The sequence below is a fragment of the Rattus norvegicus genome, chromosome 1 (genome assembly GCF_036323735.1).
Source record: "Rattus norvegicus strain BN/NHsdMcwi chromosome 1, GRCr8, whole genome shotgun sequence".
Lineage (NCBI taxonomy): Eukaryota > Metazoa > Chordata > Mammalia > Rodentia > Muridae > Rattus > Rattus norvegicus.
The window spans coordinates 219,916,567-219,930,469 of NC_086019.1; the positions used below are offsets into that span (position 1 = coordinate 219,916,567).

Consider the following 13,903-nt stretch of genomic DNA (forward strand, 5'->3'; position numbering starts at 1 on the left):
ATTGTGCCAGTCTAAGAGATACACAGGGACAAAACCTGGAGCAGTAACTGAAGGAAAGGCCATCCAGACACACTACATTTAAGTTATATAAGTGACTTATCAAAACTTTCAAGTTTAGGAGCATGTGTCCCAATATTTAGCTAGCACCTGAAATTCAAAACCATTGTAGAGAATCTTTGCAATCTAGTTACCACAGTCACTGTCTACATATTTTATTTATCCTTCTCAAATTTTAGTTTGTTGACATATTAATTATTCCTTTCTCAATTTTACAGCACATTGCCTGTTTGTTAGATGACACCATTGAAGAACTGGACAGAAGTGACACAATTTCTCCTGCTTGGACTCACTGATGATCCAGGCCTGAAGCTTCCCCTCTTTATCATCTTTCTTCTCATCTACATCATCACTCTTGTAGGGAACCTGGGGATGATCCTGCTGATTCTCTTGGACTCTCGGCTTCATAGCCCCATGTATTTTTTCCTTGGTAACTTGTCTCTGGTGGATGTTTTTTACTCATCAGCTATCACACCAAAAGTCATGGCTGGGCTGCTATTGGGAGACAAGGTCATATCCTACAATGACTGTGCTGCTCAGATGTTTGTTTTTGCTACTTTTGCTACTGTGGAAAATTACCTATTGGCCTCAATGGCCTATGATCGCTATGCAGCAGTATGTAAACCCCTACACTATGCCACCACTATGACTCCAAGTGTATGTATGTGTCTGGTCATAGGCTGCTATGTTCTTGGTTTCTTGAATGTCTCAGTTTACCTTGGAGATACATTCAGTCTCTCTTTTTGTAAGTCAAATGTGGTCCATCATTTTTTCTGTGATATGCCAGCAATCATGGCTCTCTCTTGTTCTGATAGACATGTAAATGAACTGGTACTTATATATCTAGCCAGCTTCACTCTTTTCTTTGCTCTCATAATAATATTAGTATCATATATTATAACATTTATCACAATCTTAAAGATGCATTCAGGAGCAGGACTTCAAAAGGCTATTTCTACCTGTGCTTCCCACTTTACTGCTGTTTCCATTTTCTATGGAACAACAATCTTCATGTATTTGCAGCCAAGCTCTAGACACGCAATGGACACTGACAAAATTGTGTCTGTCTTCTATACCATGGTAATTCCCATGCTGAACCCTTTAGTTTACAGCTTGAGAAACAAAGAAGTCAAGCATGCATTCATGAAAGTGGTTCTGAATCGAAAATAATCATTATGAAAATAACATGAAATACTTTATGATGTAATATTAAAATTTTTATGACATCTTCTGCATATAGTAGATTATTTTTTAAGATTATAATCTAGTTTATAATCTGCTTATACTTGCGTATGCTTATTATTTTGTCCTGCAAATGAAGCAACAGTATGTTTAAAAGCACAATATAGGAATTAGTATAATTTTGAATTTTTGTTTTGATTAGTCAAAAATACTTTTACCATTATTGATACATTTAATTATCTACTTTTAATGTTCTTTTTCTTGTATATGGTACTAGTTAATAATCTTCTTGACTGGATTTTGAATCCACATTGAAATACACATCTAAGGATGTCCATTTTGGTGCTTCTTTGGTCCATTTGGTGATTTGTTGCAGCATCCATTAGACTCTTACACGAAAAGTTAGGTTATGTTTTTCTTTATAATCAGATAATAGTATGGGCTATGTGTTGGGAAAATTTTCCACTGAAATTGTTTATTTCTGAAATTATATTTTAATGATTTCATGGCTAACTTATCAATTTTTATACTTGTTTTTCTTTTCTGAAGTTAGTTTTTGTCCATATACTCAGTAATTTGTATTGTTTACTGTTATCTTATTGCTGCTATGAATGCTATATTGTATATTCTACTATGTAGATCAATCTGTTGTTCTGGACTCTACTTAGAAATGTAAATTTCATATCCTTTGACTAATGGTCCCAGATAATAAATCTAAATAAAGAATATATTGCTTCCAAAACCCCAAGAGGAAACATAGGTGTCATGAAATATTTTGCTGTATAAGAAAGGTCCAATAAAACAATTTCTCCTTTTTCTTAGAAGAACTATGTCAACATGTCCCATATCATTGTGCTTCCAGAAAATTGATTTATATTGAAGACTATTTATCTCACATTATTTTCTACAATCTGCCATTATTATATGCCTTAGTTCTAATTCTATTGCAGTTTCTATATTTTCATTACTAAGTATATTTTGCAAAACATTATGGCATATGTATGTATATAATATAATGGCATATATATATGTATATGTATATATATATATATATGTATATATATATATATAATTTTACATGAGGATAATACTAAGTTCCCTGAGTTATAATCACTCAAATGTCAAAGCTGATACTGCAGGTCAAACAGGACAACGTTGGAGCACTTTCAGGAAGAAAAACTTCACTTAGTATTTATTGGCAAGTATGGAAAAATGCTATCTATATGTCGGCAAACTCAGTACCCAAATATGTGTTGATTGTTGATTGCTAGAACAATTCAACCATAGCTCACAGAGTACCTGTAACTTGAGTCAACAATTCATTAAATAAAGTTAATAAATCTCTTTTAAATTCTAAGAGCCATTGTTATTTTTAGAGGTTAAGATGATGAACTAAATATTTTGCAGCAAAATTACATACCCATTCTTCTTTTAAGATTTCAACAGAGGCACCAACTTCTGCAAATTCTATGACTATTGAATTGCTTTTCATTATTTTCCCAGGTAAATGTAGTTGTAGTAACTTCTCCTAAGTCTTTACCACAATTTTCCAATGGCTCCTTAAGGGCCATGTGAATAAATTCATTTATGCCATCTCTTAAGTGTAATCTTTCCGAACATGTAGTTTGGAACTTAGGAAATAAGCATTAGATGAGTTGGTGACTTAACAGCTTCCTCAGCATGCAAGGGTAGACCATGTTTTCCACTATCTCCAGACCCCTATAAAAGCTTATATTTAACCATTAAAGCACAATGAGAATGTTATTTTAAATTAGTTTCAATTGAGAAAAAGTACCAATTGTTTCTCCAAATTCTACAAATCTCTTTAATATATTTAACAATTACAATGTTTTTTAAAATGTTTTTATATACCAGATTTTATCCACTTCTCTGTCCACCTTGTGACTGTTCCACATCCCTTGTCTTCCCAATACACCCTGTCACCATTAGGATGTCCCCACCCCCTTCCCCCCAACCTACCAGACTTCCCCATTTCCTGGGCCTCCATTATCTTGAGGGTTTAGTGCATGTTCTCTGACTGAACACAGACATGCCTGGCAGTTCTTTGCTGTATATGTGTTGGGGTCTCATATGAGCTGGAGTATGCTGCCATGTTAGTGATCCAGTGTCTGAGAGATCTTGGGGGTTCATGTTAATTGAGACTGCTGGTCCTTCTACAGGTTTGCCCTCCTCCTTCTGCTTTGTGTAACTCTAACCAGACAAGTAAAAGATATGTATGAGAGGACTTCAAGTCTCTCAAGAAAGAAAATGAAGTAGTTATCAGAAAATGGAAAGATCTCCCATGCTCAAGGTTTGTTTGTTTTGGTCTTAAAAGCTTTATTGAACTACATGAATACAATTACTGTAATTTGGGTAAAGTTCTTGTGGGAAATCTAGGTAGCATTTAGAGATTGATCCTACCACTTATAGAAAGGAATTTTACAAACAATAAGGATATCTCACTAGAATGAAGGTGATTAGTGTCTTCATCTTCATAAAAGAAGCTTCCAATAGTTCCATTCCAACTTTCAGAGATCCATTTAAAAATTAATACTGTACCTTATCTAGTAAACATAGACTGAGCATTTCATCTACATTTTAAGGCAGTCATTCATGGTACTGACTACATCAGCAATCTTGGCAGTTTTGCAACAGGGCATAAGAATATCTTTCAGAAGAAACTTTGATGCTTTGAGATAACTTACTCATGGCTTATGCTAATAATTCAAACATCTAAGACCGTCTTTTGTTTTGAACCTTTGTCAGCAACATTATGAATAACGAACAAATTTCCTTATATAAAGTGTTTTAGAATCACGTACAAATAGATCTGACTTTCCTTCTCAAAGGAGTGTAATCTGTGAGATGGGGTAAACATTTTCTCCTCCAGATCCGTAAATGATGATCTTCATTAGCACCTGGTAGTAATAAAATTAGATACAATAGCCATTGGTACCAGGTTCATTGGTGTATTGCTCTGGTGGACATGACCATGCTGTTTTGGAAAGGACTGAGGAAGATTTTGAAATTTAGGGAAAGTAAAACAATTGAATGCTGTGGGTTTGATGACTTTTCTATTGGAGTTTGTAGGATAAGAGCTTGAGAGAAGGCCATATCATGCTGTAACTCAAGTAGATTATTTTTAGGCTGCTATTTAGATAAGTAATTTTCATTATCCTTCCTTTCTTACACTAAAGTATAGAAGTGTGAACAAGTAGGATCCTGCTTATGGGAACACTCCTTTACTGCCACTGCTTTTGAGGGAATTAGATTTTTGGTACAGACCCAGCTCAGCCTTTGTGTCTACACTATTTTGTGTTACCTTCAGATTTCCCCATAACACTTTTCCACAGTGGCCACACTGGACTAGAAATCTGGTAGGAGATTGTCATTACCCTTCCTATCGTATATGCTGATTTCTGAGGCAGTCTGTTGACAGAAATTCATTCTATCACCCCAACAATATTCATTGGAGTCTCAATATTTTGGTGTAGATCCGGGGTCTTCCTAGTTCTTTCATTCATGTCTGTTTTTGCTTCATTGTCAAAAATCAAATGTTCATAAGCTGTAGTTTTATTTCTGAGTCTTTGCTTTGATTTGTCCATCAACCTGTCGTTTTATACACCAATAACATGCAATTTTATTACTATTGCCACGTAACACAGCTATAGTTCAAGAATGCTGAAACCCACAGAAGTTCTTTTATTGTACAGCATTGTTTTACCTTGTATGGGTTTTTCTTTTTCCATAGGAAGTAGAAAATTATTCTAACGTTGAGTGTAAAGAATTGTGTTGGGATCTTCATGGAAATTGTATTGAATCTTTAAATTGATTTTGGCAAGGTATCCAAAAAAACTTATAGCTCATTGCACATGGAGAAATGAAGCTGATTCCCAACAATACTTTATAACATTATTATTATCATTGTACTGATAGATACAGTCCTTGTTATCAGATAAAATATGTAATCATAAATCCAGCTGTAATCTCTGCTACCTGCAGTGGTGACTTCACTGTGATATTCGCTGTTGCAATAATAGTACAACCATGATAGCAACCTACTACTTTTATTATTGGGTTTACAGCCTGCTCTATGAGATAAAACCAATGTTTGATACTGCTGGGAGGCCAAGATATTGAGACTTAATAGGCCATCAGTCCAGGAGAAATCTTAGTACTATCATTTTTCTAGAAGTACATAATAATGTAGTGAACCAGAATGACACCAATCAGTGCCTGGCTCAGTCATCTTTAGGGAGACTTATTACAGTGGATTATAACTAACACAGAGACCCATAGCTGGACAATGTACAGAAAGTGAGAGACTTTAGAGTACTCGGTACTAAGTATGATGTCTTTCTCTAATACCTTCTCTCAAGGATTCAGAAAGATTTAAAGAGACAGAAGTAAGAGATCACTCATAGGAAACAGTGTCTAACAGATACAAAATGAATGATACACACATGAACTCACAGAGACAGACATTGTATATAAGCCCTGTACAATGTTGAGCCAGATAATGTCCCAATATTGATTAGGGGAAGTGAACACAGGACCATTGTAAAAGAAACAAAATAGTTTTAGTTTTCTCCAGGGCAGTCTCTATCCACTCTTCATGGTAGCTCTTAGGCCCAGGAACAGTTGACCAACTCTAAGTAAACTCGATGGTATGTGTGAAGCCTTTTGGTGTCATCTTTTGTCTTCTTTTCTTTTCTCTCCTTTTTTGTTGTATATTTTGTCTTCTCTTTTTATACATTATAAAGGTGTGTTTGTTTATTTATTTGTTTTCTTGATTGTTTCTTTTTTTAAAGAGAGAAAGGAAGGATATGGGATTGTTTAGTTGGGGAAGTGATGAAGGATCAGGGAAGAGTTTGAAGAGAAAAACCTTATCAGAATATATTATGTGCGAACACTTTTCAATTAAAAAAGAAAGAAACTTTAAAATAAGAAGCTGGAAAAATACAGAAGCTGCATGTCTGGCTTATAATATTATAGATGGAAGCAAAGATCTATTAGGGTATTTATATGATATTTTGTAAATAAGTGTTTTCTGGCTATGAGGTTTTAGAAAATCAGTTGTCATTACAGACCAGACTAGCTTCATTGATCTGAACTCTTTGGAGAATACTTCCTCAGGGGTAGCACAACAAAGTTGTGGTCTAGGCAGTGTCAAGACTGAATGTCTATTGGTGTATGGATTTGGGTAAAGTAGAAAAAACATATAAATATTAGTGTTATCACAATGTATAATTTTATATAGTACAATATTTCTTAAGCCTTCATCAATCAGCAAGCTATAACAGCTGATAAAGAAAATCAGTAAAGTTGCAAACTCAGCATGTAACATCAGTCACATGCGTATGTAACAATAGTGGATTATCTGAAATTGAAATCAAGAAAATAAGTTTACTCATAGTAGTGAACATTTTTATAATGAACGACAAAACTTGAGAAGTGGACTCAATGAAATGGAAACACACCTTGTTTGCACAAAATGAAATAATAATAGGCTTTGTTAAAATCTCTGAACCAACCTATAGTCTTCAAATTTGAATTTCTATGAAAATGTCATTAACACTCTTTAAAGAAATATAAAAAATGTACACTATACTTCTTGGAATAAATTATTTCTTGATGACACCATATAATGAATTAGACACTCCAATTTTAAACATAATTTAAAGAAAGAGAAATACATATGCAAAAGATACATCTTAGACAAAGCTCCCTGTAGTTCCCTGCACAGGCTAGGAAAAGCAAACATCCACATCATTTTTCAGTTGCTGATAGGATAAAGAAAATGTGGTGTGTGAACATCATGGAACCCTGTTCATGCTTAGCCAAATGAACTTCCATTTGCAATGACATGGATGAAACAAAGGTCTTTGTAATAAGGACGAGTAGACTGAAAATTACTGACTGAATTCATTCATTTATATGTCACCCTGAAAGTTGGATCTCACAGAAATTGAGAATTGACTAGTGATGTCAAGAGTGTAAAGACAATAGGATGAAGGGATATCAGAGGTGTGCAGAATATCTTATGGTATAATGCATTAGGGTATACATTTTAATGTTTTTACTGATATAGTGAAGAAGGCATATTATTTTAAAAAGATAATAGTTATTTTGAGAACCAGAGGCAAATTAATTGCCTCTTTTGTAGAATGTGTGGATGTATGAGTTACATATTCTCAGGAGGGAAATCTCTAGAGACATCCAACTCTCTGTAATTATTTCAGTTTTCCATGTATTACCCAAAGTGACTCAACATTATGTGTTTTATAAGGAAAGCACGATTTTCTATTGTACATCCTCTATTTATCTGAACATTAATCATTGTGAGTACACAAATGCCTTTACCTGACCTCATGATTTGCTGTTAAGCTTCAATCATGGTGAGCAAAGAGATCCAATAGAAAAATTAAATACTCTTTAATGATAACATCTTCGTATAATAGTTTGCAGTCTTATTTATTATTTTCAGAGAAATTTTAAATTGTGAGAGAAAAATAATGTATATTTTATAAGCAATAAGGAGGTAAATAACTCTTCCAAGGATATAGAAAGAATGTGGGTTATATTTAAAAATTGGCCACTGTTGATATCTCCCCAACACTTCTCTGCTTTACAGAGTATTTTTAATCCATTCCTAGGAAATATTATCTAGCAATATTTACTAAATATAATATAGCTGTATTTATGACTTCAAAACCATTTTCTAAATTGTATATTCTTTTTCTCATAGCTAAGTAGTATACTACTTTCACGTTCCAAGATTATTCAAGTAAGAAGTATAATTTATTCAACAGTATTGGGATGATTCTCAATTGTTGTTTGAAGGAAGAAAGAGATGATTTCAAAAAGACTTATCAGGAAGCAGAGGTAAGAATGATGCATAATTGTGACAGTTTCTATCATCGGTTCTTCTGAGATTCAGTTTTAAGTCAAGCATCGTAAAATATGAATATAAGTGAAAGAAATTATATTTTGATTGACTAGTGACTCTTGTGTAGTGTACATTTGAATATCATTGAAAGTTGGAAAAAAAACAGCGAGAGACATATAGAGGCAGAGAAACAGGGAGACAGAGACTGAGAGAGGGGAGGAAGAGGGAGAGAGAGAGAAAGAGAAAGAAAAACACCCATACTCATTTTAACCAATCATCTTGAATATGTGTTATACTGCCTCTATAATTTTAAAATATTACATAGCTGGAATTCAAATAAAGAAATAATAAACATGGTTATTGCACTAGAAAAGTTCAAATCAATATTTGAATAGATGGAATGTGTCAACACGATTGGTATAAGTACTAAATTCTGCCAATAATGTGGGACTTTTTCAACTCTCAGAATCCATGATATTTCACTGTGATTTGACAGTAACAAAAGAAAAATTGAAGATTAACAGTAATGGACTTTTTGATCAAATGAATATGAGCATTTCATTGAAGAATTTTTTTCAAAGTAAGTTGCTCACATAAATCTCAGAAGAAGTTATCTGCTTGTAACAAGGCAACATATTTTCTGGAAAATGCAATGATACCATATTCTAAGAGAAGAAAAATTGGGCTTGGCAATGTTAACATATCATTCATGACAAATGAACCTCTGCATTGCTAGAATTAACCTTGTTCAAAATGTGGTATTTATTGATGTATCCTATTGTAATAGCAACATGACAGTATTAGTCATCTGTAGCAAACACTCAAATGTCAACATTGTATTATATACTATTTTATTCTCACAGAGCTAACTAAAAGTAAGTCTCATTTATAATCTTCAAATTTCAGATGGAAATATGATGTTGAGAGATAAATGTCAGATATCTGCTATAAAGACCTGAATTCCGTGCTGCATATACCTCAGGATATATATCAATTAAATTTGCCTCTGCTGCTTAAATTACTCTCATAATCTATGAGATAACTTCGTATTTAGTTATGTATTAAAATGTGATATCATTCAGTATTTAAATTCATCTTTAACCTCAGTTTATAATCACAAATCATATGTATGAATGCATAAGTAATAAAATGAACTAATTTAGAAAAAGTCAGAAATCAAATAAGAATCATAAATTGTTATTAAAAGAGGACTCATGTAATTCTTCAGGATTATATTTATTAGGTGACATGTCCATATGACATTAAAATTATTGTGAATGTCATGTTGACCTGATCACCAAGTTATTTGCTAAATGCTGGAATTAAGTCTAATGTTTAAATTTGATTTAACTTAAATCTACTTTAAACCTACATAAGAATTATTCAGCTTGAGTTTAACTTACATATAATTATATAAACAAGATTGCAACTAAGAATCATGCCAGTATTAATGAATTGCACTCTTTCTTGTGTTGATTAATATATATGAATGTAAAAAGAATCATTAGTGAATGTGTTTTATGAGGGTACAATAAGCAGTAATGGGTGGTGGATGGGGAGGGGAAAACCTACATCAAAGGGGAGGGAGAGGAGTTAGGGGGCTGATGGACAGGAAACTGGGAAAGGAAATAACATTTGAAATGTAAATAAAAAATAACCAGTTTAATAAAAATGGAAGAAAAAAATAAGCCCTTTATTCCCTGTAGGTCATAAAAGCCAATAAAATGTTACCCACGATCTTAAAAAAAATCCATTGCAATTTTTGACAGGTAAGCATATTGAAATGTGAGGTTTAACTGCAATTAGGAGAAATGGGCTATCAAATAGGTTCAGCTACACTAATCATTTTTATCAAATTATTACATTGTTCATATGTCTGTTTTCAAATTCATAAAACGTTAAATTTTGGTATATGATTCACATATGGTGCTGTGCTAATACATTGTCCTCTGTTTTCAAGTTTACTTATATTTTGAAAAATCTTGATATAATTTTAACTATAGTCATAGAATACCACCTTCATACCTTTGAATTACAATTTCATTTCCTTATCAGACTGTACTTTTTAATTTTTTAGTGCTGTATAGATTGTTCAACATGGAGAATAGGACAGAAGTGACAGAGTTCCTCCTTCTGGGACTCACTGATGACCCACACCTACAGATCCCACTCTTCATTACATTTCTTTTCATTTACACAATCACTCTGGTGGGAAACCTGGGGATGATCCTGTTGATTCTCATGGACTCACGGCTCCACACGCCCATGTACTTTTTTCTAGGTAACTTATCTCTGGTAGACTTTTGTTACTCTTCAGCAGTCACTCCAAAAGTCATATCTGGTTTTCTTGTAGGAGACAAGGTCATTTCCTACAATGACTGTGCTGCTCAGATGTTCTTTTTTGCAGCATTTATTACTGTGGAGAATTATCTGTTGGCTTCAATGGCCTATGATCGCTATGCAGCAGTGTGTAAACCACTACATTATACCACCACCATGACTACAAGTATGTGTACATGGCTGATCATTGGCTCTTATGTCACTGGTTTCCTGAATGCCTCCATCCACATTGGAGATACGTTCCAGCTCTATTTCTGTGAGTCTAATGTTGTTCATCACTTTTTCTGTGATATTCCAGCAGTCATGGTTCTCTCTTGTTCTGACAGACATGCCAGTGAGTTGGTTCTTGTCTACATAGTAAGCTTCCACATATTTTTTGCCTTTATAGTTATTTGGATATCTTACATGTTCATTTTTGTCACCATCCTAAAGATGCCATCAGCTGAAGGCCACCACAAGGCTATATCCACCTGTGCCTCCCACTTCACTGCCGTCTCCATTTTCTATGGAACTAGTATTTTTATGTATGTACAGCCGAGCTCCAGTCACTCCATGGACACAGATAAAATTGCCTCAGTGTTCTATACCATGGTCATCCCCATGCTGAACCCTCTGGTCTATAGCCTGAGGAATAAAGAGGTTAAGAGTGCATTCAAAAAGATCATTTTAGAGCCAACATGATTTTTATGACTGATTTCTCACTTCAGAGACCCATGATACTTGGATTCATTATTTGTGATATTGTCTAGTTATTGGGTTATGTTTAAAATCCACCTTTTGTACAAGTTATAGAAAACATTGTTTTACAGAAACCAAGAAACAGAAAATGTTATGTCCAGAAATACTTATCTGAATGAGAATGCCTAAAATACTCAGGAGTTGCTTACATAAATTTTCAATCAGGATATTTATTAATTCACTTATTTTTTCTGGCATTTGGCAATAAGATATTAATACAGAGTACATAAGTGTAGACAGAGTCTTTTAAAGAGAAGATGTGCACATGGGCATTCTACAGTGAATGACACTTGAGGATGTCAGAAAATTTTTCAGAGTTAAATGAAACATGGCTTCTCTGGAGGTTATTGTTATCTACTGATTTGAATTGACTCCGATAAATCCAGGTAATTCATAAGACATGTGGTTATTTATGTCTAAAACTGGTTCTCAAAAATATCTTCTACTCACAGCAGAGGATTTATAATGATTTGCCCTCAATATTTGTGGCCAATTTCACATCCAATTTGGCTTTACCGAAGAGAACAGAAATCAGTGAAAGTTCTAGTTCTTCCTCACACTCTCTGTGTGTGGCTGAATCTCTCTCTTTCCTCTCTCTCTCTCTCTCTCTCTCTCTCTCTCTCTCTCTCTCTCTCTCTCTCTCTCTCTCTCTCTCTCTCTCCTGTCTCGCACTCTCTCCATGCTTCCTTCCTCCTCTTTTCTTTCACTCTTCCAACTCTCTGTTTTCTTTCCCTTCCTTTCCTCCTTTAACTATGGCATATGTCTTCTCTCATTCTTTGATGTGAGAATTTCTATTTGAGCTTCAAGATTGTCATTAGTCAGTTCATTCCCTCCCTTGCTTAGGATGCCAAATTCAGACTGAATATACTCCCTAGACTTTGGCCAATATATTGGGAGTTTTCTATACACCACTATCACATAAAACCAAACCCATAATATATATATGCTTCAAAAATATATGTGTGAACACATATTCTATTTTTGCATTTATGTTTCAATAGAGAGCCCAGAAAATATCTATCAGTTTTCATAGTCAATAATTTAATTTCAAATTTGAATATGATGATGGAAAAGTTGTATATTATTTATTTATTTTACAGACATTCTAGGAGTCCAGTATCAAAATATGCATTATTAAATAACAGAGTGTCTTCTTTTGTATCTTTTACTGAAATATGTCCTACATTGACTGACATCTCTCATCTGACATTTGTGCTTAAACATATCTTTTTATTATAATTTTCAGAAGGATAATTTGTCAGAATAGCCAGAAATGTAATAGTTTGGAAGTTAATATTTTCATCTATTACTAAATATTTTAGATTATTTATATCAAAGTAGTAATGCATACTCTCATGTCTGAAAGAGTCATTCATTTCCTACATTAGATGAGTTGCATTCTTTTCTGCCTTATTTCCAGGTATATCATTGCTTTTTCTTAGGGCTACAATTATTATCTTGCTTCAGTATCTCTGCACTTTGTTCCTCTGTCATAGGACCCTTCTTCCAACCTTCATAAAAGGGTTATGCTGAACTCATTGCATAAACTGCCATCCTATATTATTCTAGTTAGTTTTGTCACTGTTCACTGACTATGCACATTTTTGATGTTGTCCATCTTTCAAATGTGGAATACAAATTTCATGGGAGAAGAAATTATTTTCTTCAAATATATCATTCAAATATATTTCTACTTGTACACACACATGACCATACACACACTTACCTGCATGCACACGCATGTGCACACAGAAACGTGCACACACACACACACACACACACACACACACACACACCAGATGGTGATAGAAATAAATTAGACAAAAGCTTATAAATACAATTTGATTTGCATAAAGTTGTTATAAGGAAACTTATGTATAATTAACATATACTGATAAAGTTAATGATAGTTAACATTTTATCAGATGTCTCTGTAGTAGTAACTTTTTATTTATTTTTCGTCTTTGTTCTTTTTAATTAAACTAATTAATTAATTAATTTTTTTTCATTCCAGATCTATTCCCCTCCAGGTCTTCTCCCCAAAACTTCCACATCCTATACCCCTTCACCCACACTCGTTTCTCTGTATCCAGAAGGATGTCCCTATAGCACCCACCACACCAAATCTCTCAACTTCCTAGGGTCTCCATCTCTTGAGGATTAGGTGCATCTTCTCTGAATGAATGCAGAATTCCTCTGCTGTATATATGTTGGAGGCCTCATCTCAGACGGGGTATGCTTCCTAGTTGGTGATCCAGGGTCTGAGAGATCTTGAGAATCCAGGTTAATTGACACTGCTGGTCCCCCTACAGGGATACCCTCCTCCTTAGCTTCCTCCATCTTTTCTTTAATTCAACGAAAGGAGTCAGCAGCTTCTGTTCACTGGTTGCATGCACATATCTACATCTGACTCTTTCAGCTGCTTGATGGGTCTTTTGGACAGCAGTCATGGTAGGTCCCTTTTTGTGAATGCCCCATAGATTCAGTAATGGTATCAGGTCTTGGGGCCTCCCCTTGAACTGGATCACACTTTGGGTCTGTTGCTGGACCTTTTTTTCCTGCATTTCTTCCAGACAGCAAGAATTATGGGTCAGAGCTTCGGCTATGGGATAGCAACCCCATCCATCACTTGATGCCTTGTCTTTCTGCTGGAGGAGGATTCAATATGTTCCCTGTAGGACTGTAGGGCTAACTCAG

General features: G+C 34.3%; 2 protein-coding genes across 2 annotated transcripts; both read left to right on the top strand.

Annotated features, from left to right (window-relative positions):
- The first annotated feature begins 294 nt into the window (after nt 1–294).
- On the top strand, nt 295–1,227 carry Or5b109 (olfactory receptor family 5 subfamily B member 109). The gene has a single exon (XM_039096547.1). It carries the CDS (start codon nt 295–297, stop codon nt 1,225–1,227), a length of 933 nt encoding a protein of 310 aa, XP_038952475.1.
- An 8,995-nt stretch (nt 1,228–10,222) lies between these two features.
- On the top strand, nt 10,223–11,149 carry Or5b113 (olfactory receptor family 5 subfamily B member 113). Its single transcript, NM_001409149.1, has one exon. It carries the CDS (start codon nt 10,226–10,228, stop codon nt 11,147–11,149), a length of 924 nt encoding a protein of 307 aa, NP_001396078.1. The 5' UTR covers nt 10,223–10,225.
- The last annotated feature ends 2,754 nt before the right edge of the window (nt 11,150–13,903 follow it).

What these genes read in the sequence shown, in the direction of transcription:
- Or5b109 (XM_039096547.1), top strand. Translation starts at nt 295, where the DNA reads ATGACACCATTGAAGAACTGGACAGAAGTGACACAATTTCTCCTGCTT.
- Or5b113 (NM_001409149.1), top strand. Translation starts at nt 10,226, where the DNA reads ATGGAGAATAGGACAGAAGTGACAGAGTTCCTCCTTCTGGGACTCACT.